Source organism: Anabas testudineus, chromosome 6 (assembly GCF_900324465.2).
Source record: "Anabas testudineus chromosome 6, fAnaTes1.2, whole genome shotgun sequence".
NCBI lineage: Eukaryota > Metazoa > Chordata > Actinopteri > Anabantiformes > Anabantidae > Anabas > Anabas testudineus.
Window position 1 is genome coordinate 22,294,782 of NC_046615.1, and position 15,598 is coordinate 22,310,379.

A 15,598-nucleotide genomic window follows, 5' to 3' on the forward strand; every position below is an offset into this window, starting at 1 on the left:
TCAAACTACAGTAATGCTGCTGCATGGGTCTGACCTGTGTTCTGTTTCAGTCTGATAGTTGTTCAGTAACATGGCAGCGATCAAGTGCATCCTGGGTCTCCTGGTCCTGTTTGCAGTCTCAGCCTGGACTGAGGCCATGGTGAGTCTCACAGCTGAGGTCTTCACTCAGGTCTTCATGTGTCCAGGTTTAAAGTTCTGACCTTTCCTTTTTGATATTCTCAGTATCTGTGTCGATGACAAACAGAAACTCTGGGACTTTTCTGTGTGCAGGTTGTGAGGAGAGAAAGTGGAGACGACGACATAGAAGATGAAGGAATCCTGACGGTGGCAGAGCAGCTGGAGAAAGTCAACAGAAATATCAGTGAGACACATTCAGACATCACATTTATTTAGAGAAATAAACAAATACAGAGACTTGTTCAAATTAATTTATAGAACATGTAACACTTCAGCTCTAATACTTTAAGTTGTACCTATAATTGTAACTTCTGATTATCTTTGGTGTCTCTGCTGTTTCCACAAACTCTCTGCAGGTCTTTACCAAGATGGTTTCCAGATAATAGGTGACATCGCTGTGCCCATCAACAGGAACGCTGACCCCTGTGTCCAGAGAGGATGCAAGTGGCCTAAATCCTCCGATGGCAAAGTTTACATTCCTTATGTGATCGATAACAGCTACAGTAAGAACCTTTATACATCCATCTGTAGACTAAACATTCAGTCTAAGTCAACAACTGAACACGAAAAAAAAAAAAAATCTTAATGAGATGAAAAACTTCAAAATCTCCAACACTAATAACGTATTAACATCAGTGTGATTTTCCTCTTTGTGTTTCCACCTTCAGCCTCTCAGCAGGTCGACATCATTACTAGTTCTTTGAACTCCTTCTCCACCTCCACCTGTATTCGCTTCATCCCTCGCACCACCCAGACAAACTACATCGACATACAGTCTACTCTTGGGTATGTAACAGCGAGGACTTCAGTGTTTAGTTCAGTGATGCTGTAGAAGAATGAAATGTTCTCAGACTGATGTGGGACTTCCTGTGTTCTCCTACATCTGTACAGGTGCTACTCACTTGTGGGTTTTCAGAGTGGAAGACAGAGGGTGTCTCTGGACAGCGCAGGCTGCATTAAGTTTGGAACGGTCCAACATGAGCTGATCCACGTCCTGGGCTTCAACCATGAGCAGTGCCGCTCCGACAGGGACCAGCACATCAAGATCCTGCTGCAGAACGTCATCCCTGGTAGGATGCTGTGATCTAAGCAGAAAATAATTTCTCACTTTCATAGTGTGAAACATTGTTATAGACTTTTAAACTTTTCATCAACTTCAGCTCAGCAATACAACTTTGACAAGATCAACACTCTGAACCAGGGAACTCCTTATGACTACAACTCTGTCATGCACTACGGCAGGTCAGTAAATCCACCAGCTCCATGTTAAACTCTGTTTTATCTGCAACTTGGTTGTGAGATGCTCAATGTGACAAAAAAGGAAAACAGAATGACATTATGCCATCATTCATTCACAATGCTGCAGTAGTACAGTTTCAACTTTAAACACAAAACTGACAAAAACATGAATTGAAGACATATTTTCAGCCCAAAGCAAAAGAAAAACTTTTTTTTATGCTGTAGCCGGCAAATTCCATTTAAACTGAAACTAACAATGTCTTAACCTCACTCTTTTGCCCTGTTGTTTTTCTGACCCAGGACTTTGGGTCAATGCCAAACACTCTTGCTCAGTCATTTCCAGCTGGACTGTTTGGTTTTCAGCAGACACGAGGAAACTGTTTTTTTACCAGCTCTGTTTTCCACCAGTTAAATTAAAGTACAATTTAACATCACTGTTTCTGTTTGTTCACTGCAGACTGGCTTTCTCCAAGGACAACGTCAGCCCCACCATGGTGGCTATTCCCGACAGCAACGCTGTCTTTGGCACGGCCACACAGATGAGCCAGAACGACATCGACCGCATCAACCTGCTGTACTGCTCAAAGTAGCTACGCTGAAGTTTCTGGGACCTGACAGACATCTGTGGTTTAAACATCATGAAACTACATTATAATGAATTAAAAATATGCAGATTACTAATTATGCTGTGCAGTAAAAACAGTCTCATCACAGAAACCTTTAATTAAGTTACTTCAATCAATAAATATCGATCTGCATCATGTTTGTTTCCATCTGGTTTGTCCTATAACTGTGTTGAACTCGACCTCAGGCGTTTCCTATTTAACTATGACCCCTCATTTTCTTGATAGGGCCGAATGACGCACATGTGCATACATTGTAGAATACATTGTAGAATACAGTGGAGAATGTGGTGTTTACTAAGAGGATTTACAATGCTGGGAGCCTCTACCCCTCTGCAATGACTCAGAGACTTCTCCCTGGATGTTGCAGGCCTGTGGTTTAGTCAGTGTGGTTCATGATGAAGGTAAGAGGTGAAGCTGGAGGTCGTGGCTGTGCAGGCTTTGAGGGGAAGTGAAAGGCAGAGACAGAAGTATCATGTGAGCCTTCAACTGTGGTGAATTCTTTGGTTTAAAGAGACACTGAGAATAAAATCCTGTAAAACATGTTGTGTAACTTACTGAAAAATGGAAAAACACATTTCACAGACAAATCAGTCGTAGGTTGTTTATTCTTTCCAAACAGTATCCATACAAACCTTTTTTCCAAATGAATTCATGGAGCATTTTACAGAAACTATCAGTGACATGGTTTAAAGGTTGATCTTTCATGATGACTTGTGACTTTTCACTGTTAGACCTCTTTCAGCAGAAGACCATAAGGGCGGATGGCTCTCTCCACTCTCTCCTGTTCATTAGATGATCCGGATGGGACAGGAATCAGCCAGTACTTGTCGTTGTTGCATTTCAATCTGTACTCAGGGTTGATACGATTCTGCAGAATCACATAGTACGTCTTGCCTGTCTTGTTGGAGGTGAAAGTTTTTGCATAGTAGAGTGCTTCAGCCACGTATGGAGTAGAATAAATCCCCCTGCCGTAGGCCTGACCTGGGCCTGGCTGTTAAATATAAAATAAAGTAAAAATTAAAATAATGTACAACAGTTATCATTAATTTGTCTTTACAAATAGGCTACGTACCATGGGCTTTTAAGGTTGCTGTAGTCAAACCCCTACTCAAAAAGTCTACTCTGGAGGTTTTAGTGAATTATAGATCAATATCCCATTTCCTTTTTATCTCTGAAATTCTTGAAAAGGTAGTTTCTAAGCAATTACATGACCACCTGCACAGTAGTAACCTGTATGAAGATTTCCAGTCAGGATTTAGAGTACATCATAGCACAGAAACAGCACTGGTAAAGGTCACTAATGATCATCTATTAGCATCAGACAATGGTCTACTCTCTATACTCGTCTTGTTAGATCTTAGTGCTGCATTCGACACTATAGATCACAACATTTTATTACACAGACTGGAACATGTCATTGGGATCAAAGGAACAGCACTAGAGTGGTTTAAGGTTTACTTGTGGTTCATAGAATTTCCAGATGTAGAATAGGAGGCAGAGCCTTTAGCAACCAAGCCCCTCTCCTGTGGAACCAGCTCCCAGTTCAGGTTCGGGAGGCAGACACCCTCTCTACATTTAAGACTAGACTTAAAACTTTCCTTTTTTATAAAGCTTATAGTTAGAGATGGATCAGGTGACTCTGAACCATCTCTTAGTTATGCTGATATAGCTTAATCTGCTGGGGGACCTCTACTGATAAACTGAGCTCCTCTCCTCTCTCCTTTCTCCTGTATCAATGCAAATGCCACCATTGCATGTCATTAACTCTCTCTTCTCTTTCCACTGGTCGAGGCAAATGGCCGCCCACTATGAGCCTGGTTCTGCTGGAGGTTTCTTCCTCTAAAGGGAGTTTTTCCTCTCTACTGTTGCCTAAAGCTTGATCAAATGGGATTGTTGGGTTTTCTCTATCATTTTCTTTATAATTATTCTCTGTAAGGTCTTAAACCTTACACTGTAAAGTGCCTTGAGATACCTTCTGTTTTGAATTGGCGCTATACAAATAAAAGTGAATTGAATTTATGATAAATTATATTCAGCTCTTCGATTATGTCACTAGAGTTTGTAGAGGCGACAATACGTCTGTGGTTGTACAGGTAGTTTTAATCTCATGAATCATGTGAATTTATATTCATATTATCAATTTATATTCCTATTATCAAACCTTGTAGTATCCATCGATGATCCCTTCAGCACCTTCTTTTGAAGTCCCGTGGAAGGACACAGGCCACTCTCCTGGTACTGACTGGGTGCTACGGTAACTGGTTCCCAACCAGGTGTTGTCACCGTACTTGTTCAGGACCTGTGATAAAAAAGATTTACATCATGTAACATCAGATGTTTAGTTTAGTGTTTAGTAGAATCAGTGTCAGGATCTTATTGATACAGTGGATTTTCTTTATTACTGATTTGTTCTCTTTAACTTTGGTCTTTGAGTCACAAAGTTTCATTTTAATTAGTTTGAAGTTTGAAGAAAGACTTTCCCAGATGTGTTGGAAGAAAATTGTAGTTAAAATTAAAAGAAAAACATGTTCACCTTGAGGCCATAACGGAACCAACCACACGGACGTTCATACACCTCTCCACCTCTGTAATAAGTCTCCGTGTCTTGCAGATTGGTGAAATCGTAGTCATACTCAGGAGCAAAGAATTCATTCTCATCGATGATGAAGGTCTTTGCTCTTACGGTGTCTTTTTGAGTCACACTCGGGAAACTGGCAGCCTGTGGACCACCTTGGAGGATGCCTTGGATGTGGAAGAAGCACTGTCTGGACACTTGGCTGTGAAATAATTGGAGGAGATGCAATTTTAAAGCATAGTAGTGACCTCTTCTTTATCAACTACACGTTTGCAGCACATTCATAAACTTATCTGGTGCAGAATAAAAATATCAAAACTGAACATCTGAATTATTACCTGCTTTCATCTGCAGCCAGCAGAGAAGGGATGAACTGCTTGATGGACAGTTGCTGCTGCTGCTGCGGAGCTGCTGCTGCGGAGGCAGCTGTGAAAACATGATGACTTTGTGTTTGAGTAGATGTCACATTGGCGTTGAGGACTGTGCTCAGAGCCTCGAGTGCAAGTTCTCTATCGAACATCATGATGTTTAGTTGGTCGCAGTATCTGCAGGATCAGTCAACTCCTGTAAAAGTCTGAGGCAGGTCTTCTTGCAGGGTGTGCTGTGAACTCAAAAAGGAACTAAGACTCAGTTTTATAAGTCAGGCAGGAATATGACATGCCTCTAGCTGTGCTGGCCAATAAACAGGCATCAGGAAATCCCCTTTTCCATTTAAGTTGTACTTTAGCCCAAGGTTTTGGCGTTGACCCATTTTTTTTTCTTTTTCTTCACTGCTTCAGTTTAATATGATTCTTTGCAAACATACTTTTGTGGAATTCTACAGTGTTTATCTGTCTCATGCTGCAGTTAGATATCATCTCAGCGTGTCAGTGCTTGATATTATTCACAACTTGTGACCGGAAATGAAGCGTTTAAAATACTAGAACAAGCAAACCAAATTCATTATTAGATATGCACAGCACTAAACATTGAAATAACAATTGAACTACTACAGCTTACAAGTATAATTTAACCTAACTAATTATGGGGTTAGTTATTTCAGCACCTTTGAGTATATTATCTAAAGAAAACATAACACTAAAGTGCTATAGGAAGAAGTGTAAAACTAAAATAGGACCTCCAGCTGCAGCTCTTGGTCCACACATAAGATCCAAACACATTCTGGACACTTGTATAAACTGAGCATTCTTTGCATGGGATAGTTAGTGTCCTGTCGACGCCCAGCAGAGCCGGGAGGTGTCTCGAAAGCAGTTTTACTGGAGAAGAAAAAGAAAACTAAGAACATGATGAAGAGCAGTAACAGGTATGAGGTATGAGGACAGAGAGCAGCTTCAGAGCAGCTGCATTGTGTGATGATTGATTTCTGATTCTGTTTAAAGTCTCATCAATATCACTGATGTCTGCTCCGGTGTAGCTGTTCAGTGGCCACAAGTGAACTTTGAAATCACAGTGTGATCAGAGCGATGGTGGGAAAGGAGAAAAAAATAGAGAAGTAAATAAAATAAAAAAGAAAGAAAAACTTCTACTTTCCTTTTTAATACTGTAATGCTTCTTCCTGTTTTTCATTTATTACACAATGTGTCACTGTTCATGGGTCATACCACGGAAGATTGTGATAAACTATCAGGGGAAAAAAGGACGTGCTCATTTCCACTTCTAATTATTCCATTCTTATCAAGTATGAACACATTTGATTTGGTTTCTGGATTTTTTTCTTTCTGGTTTATGAACGATCACGTTGCTTCCTGACGTCTGCAGCTCACGAACACACAGGAGCACCATCGTGTACAGTAGTGACAGTAACAACATTTATTTAGACGTCGATAAGAGCAGCAACACAGATAAACAATTAAAATTACAATCAGCTGCAGAAACACTTCAGCAGCCTCTGAATATTTTCATCATTTAAAACATAATAATCTGATTCAGTGAAGACGGAAACTAAAACTCGGTTGTTAACTGAATTACTAGAACAAGTTCTGCTGAGACCATCAGATCCAGGTCTGGATCAGAACGACAGGTTGATGAGAGGAGCATTGTTTTCCTTCTTGTCTTCAGGACTCCATTTGATGAGGGGGGAGCTGAGGTCGATCAGCTGCTGAAACAAAGAAAACACCAGAAAAACACGTTTTATTTTAAGCTCTGAGCTTAAATCAGAGTTAAACATTCTACTTTTGTATTTTGTTCTTAACATAAAACATTTTACATAATGTGCAGCAACACCGTCATGTTTCTATATCACACTTGTGTAAGCTGCATGTTGCAAATTGGGGTTTTGTGACCTAACAGCAGCTGAGAAACTGTTGACCCAGAGCTCCACTGGAGTTTCCTTCAGTTACCTGGGTTGTGGTGCAGGTCTTGCTGCTGGTTCGGATCAGGTCGGGAGTGTTGCTCAAGTCAATGAGCAGTTTCTCTTGAGGCTGCAGAGTCGGAGCTGGAAGATCCAACAGGAGAACCTGGACAGAGAGAAGACACGAGTGATGAAGATCAGGTTTTCCAGACTGAACCTGTGAGAATACATCACATCTGATCTGACCAAAAACCACAGAGACACTACACTTCAGATCGGAGCACGAACTCAGACAAAGTGAAGATGAACCTGAAGATTCATCAGTTGTTCCTGCAAAACTAAAATATCTTAATCTGAAAATAACAGACGTTCAAAAAACAAACTGGTTTAAATGCATGATGCAGAAAGTCTATAAATAAAAACAGATGCTGATTGGTGTGTGTGTGTGTGTGTGTGTGTGTGTGTGTGTTCATGAGCATGACCTCTGACCTCCTGTGTCTTGCTGTTGTTCTCCTCCGTGCCCTCTAGTTCGATCAGGTTTCTACTGGGCCCTGACTGGTCCTGACTCAGCGCACCAGGTTCTGTTCTCTCTGATTGGTCGGGTGGTGGGGTACAGGAGGGTGTGGTCTCAGGTGGCCCCGGCTCCTTCTGCTCGTCCTCCTCCAGGGAGAAAGGCTGGACCTCAGGGGCGTCGACCGATTCCACTTCCTGTGCGTCTGCAGGGACAGGGCTAAGAAAAACCATAGTGTGAGGTGGAATCAAACCCATGTTCACAAGGCCACAGGTCGTAGAGTCCCACTGGGAAATTCTGGTTATCTACACTACAGTTCAGGTCATTTGTTACGGGGCCTGAATCATTTTGTCTTAATTAAAATTCAAAGTAACACTTGACTTTGCTTGTGTTGGTAACAGGTGATGTAGAAAGAAACAGGAAGTTCCAGTTTAAAGCGTCTCACCTGCAGCTGGTCTCTCTCCTGATGGAGCCGGGGGCTGGGTCAGTGTCAGAGGGGGGCAGCAGCCTGACGGGCCGGGCCTGGCTCGTGGGTGTTGGGATGCTGGACGTCTTGCGCCTCACAGGAGTGGGAAGAGCAGAGGGACGTCGCGCCTTCACCTGCAGCAACCTGCAGTCTCCAGCAGAGGGGGTCAGGGGACCCGCAGCAGGCTTCTGAGGAAGACTACGGGAGAGAAGGGTTTTTACTGAGCACATCAAATTCTGTCTGTCAGACTTAAGACTGGGGCAGCAACTGAAAGACATGTCTAGCAACACTATCAGTACAACAACCTGCAACTTTTTTGCAGCAGCAACACGTTACAGATACGGCACCGACCTTATTGTCTGAAACTGTCAGCAAACACTTATGAAGCCAAGACTCCATCATGGAGGACGAGGATCCTACCACTACACTATCCAGCTGCTTTAACACCTCTGTGTTCATAGGAGGTCTAACTGAGTTCCTGCTGTTTCAGAAAATGATGAACCCCATCTTCCGTGGGGTTTTAGTGCAGTGTACGTGATATTCAACTTGATGAATGTCACCTATTCATAAGAAATTTCATAAGATGTCATCACTTGCATACTCAGCATTCCCAAAATGCAACATAAGACAGTTCTGCTCTGAGTCACCAGGAGTGGCGACGACAAGGACTTTCACACTGCATTAATTAACAAACTCAGTAAATATCAGATATATTATTGACATACAAGTTATAAAATGCACAGTCGACTACACATTTACAGTGAAGGTGGTGTAGTGTGTAGGTGGAGTCACCTACCTGCCCATGCTGCTTACTGACATCAGTCTCTTTGGCTTCATCATCTTTGAGACATCTGGTGACAGAACACAAAGACAGACGAGTGTTTCAGAGAATCAAACAGAGAAACTGTAAAACTGGAATTTAACAAAAAAATGACTAGTTGAGCAGGTGAAGGGTTAAAAAGATCAGGTACAAAGACCTGAAACGTTGTCTTCTAAATACAGAAAGGACGATTATTAAAAACATTTTTCAACATAGCACTGGGTAACCTGTGCTCTGCTGAAGGACCCATTGGACCCATTTAGTAATATATGAGGGAAGGAAATAAAAAAAGTGTGTCTTGTTCAGTGTGTGTCCAAAAACCCAATCATCAGCTCTAACTCAGATCATCAGTCTGCCTCAGCTCCACTGTGAGGAGCAGCTGATGACAGGTTTTAGGAGCAGAACTGTTCGGTCTGATGTTTTGGATCCACATAACAGTAAAAACACAAGTTTCAGAACTGAATCAACATCAAGAGAAAAAATAAAACTGATCTCATGACGTGAAACTGATCGTCTGCTTTACCATCTGCACTGCGGACTGTTTTGATTCCTGCGCTGGGTGTCGGTACAACTAGGGCCTCAGGTTTAGCCTTTAGTGCACTCTGCATCCGGACTGAGGCTGTGAGTGGGACGGAAATGGTCCTCTCCAAAACTCTCTTGGGGGGCGTTGGCTGGATGGGCATGGTGTCTACTCTCTTTAGTGGCGTGGACTTGGTAGTCTTAGCGCGCTCCACTTCAGATAGCTTCCTGGCCTGGGTGGACAGGGAGCGGCGACCAGTGGTGGAGGGCGCTGGCTCTGTGGCAGTGTAGACGGTGGAGCGGCGAGGTCTGCTGGGATTGGTTGGTCTGCTGACACTAGTCTGTGCAAGGCCAGTGGAGCTGCTCAGACTCCGGTTCAGAGAAGAGTTCAGTTTACCTGAGGAGACAAAACCTGCACCGTTAAGTTCTGACTAGTAGAGCTGGTTTACTAACTAACATTTAGGATTTTAGAAGCAGCTGAGTGAACAACTAGTACCAGAGTAAGAAAAGCAGACACACAGACATTTAGGATCTTTGAGAGGTCCAAGTGGGATCACCTGACATCAGCTTGGTCTAAGCAATGAAACCACCGCACCACACATTTTGTTTTTATTTAGCAATTCATCTTTATTTATGTGACCATTGTGCACTACTACACCAAGGTTTTTGCTGCAACAAGCCTCTTGGATCACAGGTCAATTCGTCTCACGTTAACCGGTGGTGGATGATTCAGAAATAAGTGGAGGCAGCAGACAGGTTAATACAGTAGTTAGTGAGTGGGGCTGGTGCAGGTTGGCAAACTGGTCCCATTCAGGACTCAGCAGGACTCACAAGCTGTTTGTGTTTATTCAACGTGGAATGGTTGATGTAGACGTCAGTACACAATGAACTGACTATGAAGTTACAGTAGCTGGTTTCACTGGGTGTTAGTATACCTTTAGCAGGAGACAGAGAAATGCTGGAGTTGAAGCTGGACACTGAGGACGAGGATGAGGACGTGTTTTTCCTGTCTGCCACCCTCCTGCTCTGAAGGGACGAAGCTTTCACAGCTGACAGGTTCCTTACACCACTCTGAAGAAGAAGAACAGCCTGTTACCATCAGATCATAGTCTCCGAGATGCAGGTTGATTGAGCACTTTGTAAAATCTGAATCCAGTTCAGAAAAGTATTTTCCCAGTTATTCAAATCCCTTATGGAATTAGCAGTAGTCTAATGTTCTGTGGAACATTAGACTACTGCTGTGTGTACTGCTACATCTGTGGAACATGGAATATATAAGAATATACATGATATTTGAAAACCTAGCTTCTTCTAACAACTAAAACTGAGTAGGTGTGAACCCATTTAGTGAAACCTAAACCATGTACATTCTGCAGAGACCTTCCTTAAGCTTGTCCTCACTGCTCAACACAGCATCAGTTTGTTTGGCTGCTGTGTTTGACTGTGTCCAGCAGGTGAAGCTGTTATGTTCAGGGAGCACTATTCACAATTACGCCTGTGTGACAGGGGATTAGTGTGGTACCTTGGAGGGTGGAGCCAGTGTGCGTTTACCCAGCAAGCTGGAGTTGAGGGAGGAATCGCTCATGTCTGAGGCCACGCTCGCCGAATCAGAGAGCAGATCTTCATAGGACTCTGCCCTGCTGGAGGCACGAGATACTGGGCTCTGTCTCCAACCCCCCACAGGCTGAAAGAGGATAAGAAAGAACCAAAAGGTGAACTGAAGACACATTGATCCACTTAAGGCTGTTGTTCAAAGTGGAGATCAGTGACAACCAGGTAACGTTGGTTGGGGGCTGTCACCTTTAAATTGAAAGTTCAAACACAAGACCCCTCTGCCAAAGACTTGTCATGCAGACAGCTACAGGTTGGTGAACCCTAAAATCCCTGACATTTAAAGTTTCACATATAAATAGATAGAAACAAAGGTCTATCCTACTTTGCTTGGTGGTTGCAGCCTGGTTTTCTCCACTTTGCTTTTGCTGGCTGGACATAAAGCTGTTGGGGCAGCTGGTTTGCTCGGCAACACAACACCGACGTTAAGTGAGGCCTTCCCTCGCAGCGACATCCTGGTTTGAACTTTAGTCCCAGGCACAGGGCTGGACGTGCTGAGTCTGGCAGTGGGGCGGGATGAACCTGTGCTGGTGGCAGTGGCCCGGGCAGCTGACGCTGTTCTGGTGGCAGTGCCCCGGGCGGCTGAAGCTGTGTTAGCCCTGCTAGCTTTCAGCAGGCTGCGCTGGATAGCAGGTGGCAGCTGCTTCATGGGACTGTCCTGCACACAGAAAGTCTCCCGTTTGATGGGGCTGAGGACACTGGCAGTCTGACTGAGAATGCCCAGTTTGTCCTCTGTATTCTGGATGAACTCCTCCTTCTCCATTGATGTGTTGATGGCCTCTCCATTTTCACTGTGCAGATTATTCGGCTCTCCGCTCTGCAGCTGGGTGGCTAGTTTGTGGGCTTCCTGACACACAGCCTCCAGCTGATCTCCAGTGAGCGGGCTCCAGCTCACCTGCATGGCTCCGCCTCCACTGTCCTTGAGATGAGACGCCATGTTAACAGAGACACACCTCTCCTTATGGGTGACTGGACCCATAAACACTTCATCCTCATCTTCACCACCTGTGGAGCTGAAGAGCAGAGAGATGACACAGCAGCTCAGAGGAACACAAACAGCTCACAGCTCAGGTTCAATCAAACAGAGACATGAAACTCAAGAGGGGAATGTTTTATTATCCGTTACACCGTAAACAGACGAGTGGGGGATAAACCTCTACTCTGGCATCATGAGGTCTTCTAGTACCAGCAGTTGACCAGAAGATGTCACAATTTGAACTAAAACAATGAAGGGCTATGGTCCATGGCTGAACTAACACTTTCTCTCAGAAAGCAGCAGCGGCTCTTGGGTGCATGTGTTCAAATGTTGCAGGACATTTTATTTTGATTATAAGGTTAGATTATTTTTTGATTATATGTCAAACATATCTTTCGTTAAGAACAATCAGTATACATACTCCACGTTTTGTGCAGAGTGTGTTCCAGAGTTTATCTGAAGACAACAAAGATATCATCTGTCTGAGTTAAATCAAGTGGGTAGGTTTCAAACCTCCAGGTACTGTAGTATCTGCATGTCATAGTAAAGTGTTTGTGTCCTACACCTGCAGTGGAGTTATAGCAGAGGGGTCTTCAACTTTAAAACCATAACTCTGGAAGATATTCACTATATTTGCTCTTCTCAGAGTGAAGAGAATTAGATTTAGACCCCAAATCCTTGGTGCCTAAAATGCAGCTGCCTATCCACAAAGAATTTCCCCAAGGGGATTAATAAAGTATTAATTATTATTATCATTATTATTTTGTCTCCCACCATTTATACTGCAAAACATTAGGAAGAGACCTTTTAACAGTGTGAACAGGACACACACCTGGCTGCTGTTTTAGAAGACAAGAACCTGTCCTTTAAGGGTGCATTACATCTTGTCACAGGTTAATAGCAGCCTGAAATTAATCACGTGACATTTCAGCTTGTCTTATCTGTTTAGAGAGTTTAATAAGTAAAATGTAACTTGATTTAAACAGTTAATTGGGCAACAGACCTGATACGGTGACTGACAGAAATTAAATAGGCAAGTATTAATAGATATGAAGCCCAGATGTGCTCGTTTCTGTTTTTCCAGTGTCCAATTCTCTACTTTTCTCCTAATTTGAATAAAATATTTGGAGTTTAATCGATTATGTGCCATCTTATAGACAAGCTAATTGATGAAATGATGAAAATAATCTTAATGGAAGATAAGTCATCATATTCCCAGCTGAACTTAAACCATTTGGTAGTGAGGAAAATGTACTGACAAGCAGCCGGTTAATGAGGTTACCAGCTGATTAACTGTAAATCCTAAATGACAATACAGTTTTAACAATTTAGTATTAGTATCAGCAGCAGTTTTGCTGATTACAGCCCTGTTGATGGGTCCAGAGTAACTGGGCTTACAGTCATCATCATGTGTTACCTACCTGGCAGGTGACAGAGAAACATCGAAGTCAAACTTCTCATCAGGTAGAAACAACAGATCTGTGCAAAGACAAGACCACGGTCCATAAAACAGTTATTAAACACTTGACCACATGAGTTAACTGTGTGCTGACGGTGCTCGGGATCTGTCAGTGTTCACTTACTGCTGTTAGCTCGACAGTTCATCCCGATGATGGCTCTATTCCGTGGGGTAAAATGCTCTCGATCAGACCTGCAGAAGTACATTCAACTCTGATATTAACTATAAAACATTTTACACACTAGCACGTTGACAAACAGCGGAGAGATTGGACCTAAACACGAACATTGATGCTAACTTACATGTATCGCTAGCTAGACTGCTAGTCCGTTGGTTCTCCAGCTAAAGCAAACGATAACCACGCTGAAAATTTAATTTAAACATCGACATATAGTATTTTCAGCAGCTCAACGAGTTGCACTGGCTCAGAGTTTACTGAAGATAAAAACTACAGACCTTAAATTCCTCTAAAACTCACAAATCTTTCTGCTCCTCATTCAAACTGCGACAAGAAAAAAACAGAATTCAAATCTGCTGCGCTGCTGGTCACATGACGCACAAGTACTCGGTCATTGGTCGGAAGTGTATGACGTCTGGGCGAGCGGCATTGTGGGGAGGGTAGTCCGCAAAGGTAAACCCAGTTTCCGGGTTTGCGTCTTTTAAGAATAACCTTTCAATTAATTTTAAAATAAAGAAAACGCAGATAATAATATTAATATGCAAATCCTTTATAAATGCGCCTCATCAATTTGTAGCCATCATTTCTTTTTTAATTATGCTGGATCAGGCTTTTCTAACCACTGCCTGTCAAGATGTGTGAATGTCTGAGATAATAATGATCATTTGGTTGTGAAATGTCTGTTGTATATTCCTGCTGATAAAAAGATCCTGCAGATTGTCCAGCCTGTATCACATGTCTCCATTCTCAGTGAGGACAAACCCACAGTACAGGTACAGTACAGGTGTTTCCACAGATTCAATTCCCTGTACACATTTTAATATTTTACAGATTTCCATATGTGCTGTTTTCCTCACAGGTGCCTTTCTTCTACACAGAGTACAGTGTCAGCAGGTTGTCACCTTGTCATCCTCCTTCACTTTGTGATGAGTTCTTAAAAAATCTTATTCAAACTTTTTTTGTTGTTTTTTTTTTTTTGTTAATTGTTAAAATAAAATGACGACTATTCTCACAGTATAGCTTTTTTCATTTTAGTCTACTCTCAACTTTCTCCTAAAACATAATGTTTATGCTTTTATCATATCTTCTGTAGGTGAAGATAGTTTTGTTGTTGTAGTTCCTTACACTGCCACCTACTGGCCAGTCATCGTAAGTGCGATTTTTAAAAACTCAAATCCAAGACGGCCGACAGAAATATCCTGTAAATCCTTCTGCAGCAGGACAGTCCTGCAGGTAAAACATGCTAGCATCAAGTAACACCCAAAGGATTCATATAATTGTTCAAATTTCCAGATATTTATTTTATATATGGAACTACTGTAACTGTTGTTTGTGATAAACCTGATCTGCACTGACATTTTATAGTGTAAATCAACTAATATTAGATATTAGAATGTAATTAAAAGTTTAAAAAAAAAAAAAAAAAAAAAAACAGTATTTTTTTGTCAATACTAGCAGTATTGGATGTGAGGATGCTGAAGGAGCTGAGGATGTTACTAGTCATCACAGTCAGGTCTACGTCTTGATTGGACAACAGCTGTCATGACAGTGAACAGATTTGAGGAGATTCTCAGGTACATTCACTTTGTTGATAATTTTTTACAAGAGCTGCTGCTGCTCTGCTGCTTTATGAGAGAAAGTGTTAGTCGAGTCATGGACATGACTTTGACAAGCATTAGAATATGTTAAAATGTGAGCAAACATCAGATTAGCACTATGAATTTTTTTATTTCATAGCGTTCACACAGTATATAATTTTCTGCTGTTGGTTTGTTTAAATACATGTTGTTTTGGCTAAATAGTCAAACGCATGGTGTCCAGCTGAGTGGACGTTTGTAACTCCATGAAATATAGGTTCAATGTTTTTGATTGCATAGTTTTTTCATGTCTAGAAAGAAATAAAAACAAATGTTGACTGAGATTCTCCTAATTCATGCATGGAAGGGTTTAAGTCATTGTAGATATTTGATATGAAGCATTAAATAATTTAGTTCTCTGTCTATCAATCAGTTCATCGTGTCACAAACACAAAGTTATTGACCTTTTAATAATTTTTGATTTAACATCTTTTTTAACAACAATCTAAAACATTTTTTTACAAAAATACTAGAACAAAACCAAATGTTAGACATTTAACATTTCTGTCTAGAA

The 15,598-nt window shown here is 41.9% G+C and overlaps 3 protein-coding genes across 7 annotated transcripts; 1 reads left to right on the plus strand and 2 right to left on the minus strand.

Annotated features, from left to right (window-relative positions):
- Positions 1-70: 70 nt before the first annotated feature.
- On the plus strand, positions 71-2,016 carry LOC113165748 (low choriolytic enzyme-like). Its single transcript, XM_026365456.1, has 6 exons — positions 71-185; positions 468-680; positions 846-963; positions 1,069-1,247; positions 1,338-1,419; positions 1,874-2,016. Exons 1-6 carry the CDS (start codon positions 71-73, stop codon positions 2,004-2,006), a joined length of 840 nt encoding a protein of 279 aa, XP_026221241.1. The 3' UTR covers positions 2,007-2,016.
- Positions 2,017-2,629: 613 nt separating this feature from the next.
- On the minus strand, positions 2,630-5,221 carry LOC113166295. The gene is made up of 4 exons (XM_026366359.1): positions 4,956-5,221; positions 4,576-4,819; positions 4,204-4,341; positions 2,630-3,033 (listed from the first exon to the last, which is right to left on the minus strand). Exons 1-4 carry the CDS (start codon positions 5,138-5,140, stop codon positions 2,770-2,772), a joined length of 831 nt encoding a protein of 276 aa, XP_026222144.1. The 5' UTR covers positions 5,141-5,221; the 3' UTR covers positions 2,630-2,769.
- A 1,065-nt stretch (positions 5,222-6,286) lies between these two features.
- LOC113166279 (G2 and S phase-expressed protein 1-like) lies at positions 6,287-13,814 on the minus strand. Of its 5 annotated transcripts, none has more exons than XM_026366334.1 (13): positions 13,726-13,814; positions 13,572-13,611; positions 13,394-13,461; positions 13,232-13,289; positions 11,160-11,847; positions 10,746-10,907; positions 10,159-10,294; positions 9,228-9,620; positions 8,681-8,735; positions 7,864-8,082; positions 7,397-7,637; positions 6,957-7,073; positions 6,288-6,715 (listed from the first exon to the last, which is right to left on the minus strand). In XM_026366334.1, coding segments are annotated over exons 2-13 (2,229 nt in total). In that variant the 5' UTR covers positions 13,574-13,611; positions 13,726-13,814; the 3' UTR covers positions 6,288-6,625. The 5 variants fall into 5 exon arrangements, with proteins under 5 accessions (XP_026222120.1, XP_026222119.1, XP_026222118.1 ...); XM_026366333.1 differs by having other exon boundaries at positions 13,572-13,632; positions 13,726-13,762; XM_026366335.1 differs by having other exon boundaries at positions 6,287-6,712; positions 13,572-13,770.
- Positions 13,815-15,598: the final 1,784 nt, after the last annotated feature.

What these genes read in the sequence shown, in the direction of transcription:
- LOC113165748 (XM_026365456.1), top strand. Translation starts at nt 71, where the DNA reads ATGGCAGCGATCAAGTGCATCCTGGGTCTCCTGGTCCTGTTTGCAGTC. An exon ending in TCAGGTCTTCATGTGTCCAG is followed by an intron (nt 186 to 467) that starts GTTTAAAGTTCT and finishes TAATACTTTAAG; the next exon opens with TTGTACCTATAATTGTAACT. An exon ending in TGTGATCGATAACAGCTACA is followed by an intron (nt 681 to 845) that starts GTAAGAACCTTT and finishes TTCCACCTTCAG; the next exon opens with CCTCTCAGCAGGTCGACATC.
- LOC113166295 (XM_026366359.1), bottom strand. Translation starts at nt 5,140, where the DNA reads ATGATGTTCGATAGAGAACTTGCACTCGAGGCTCTGAGCACAGTCCTC. An exon ending in CTGGCTGCAGATGAAAGCAG is followed by an intron (nt 4,820 to 4,955) that starts GTAATAATTCAG and finishes ATTATTTCACAG; the next exon opens with CCAAGTGTCCAGACAGTGCT. An exon ending in TCATCGATGGATACTACAAG is followed by an intron (nt 3,034 to 4,203) that starts GTTTGATAATAG and finishes TATATTTAACAG; the next exon opens with CCAGGCCCAGGTCAGGCCTA.
- LOC113166279 (XM_026366334.1), bottom strand. An exon ending in AGGAGAGAGACCAGCTGCAG is followed by an intron (nt 7,638 to 7,863) that starts GTGAGACGCTTT and finishes GGTTTTTCTTAG; the next exon opens with CCCTGTCCCTGCAGACGCAC. An exon ending in AGACCTGCACCACAACCCAG is followed by an intron (nt 6,716 to 6,956) that starts GTAACTGAAGGA and finishes TCTTTGTTTCAG; the next exon opens with CAGCTGATCGACCTCAGCTC.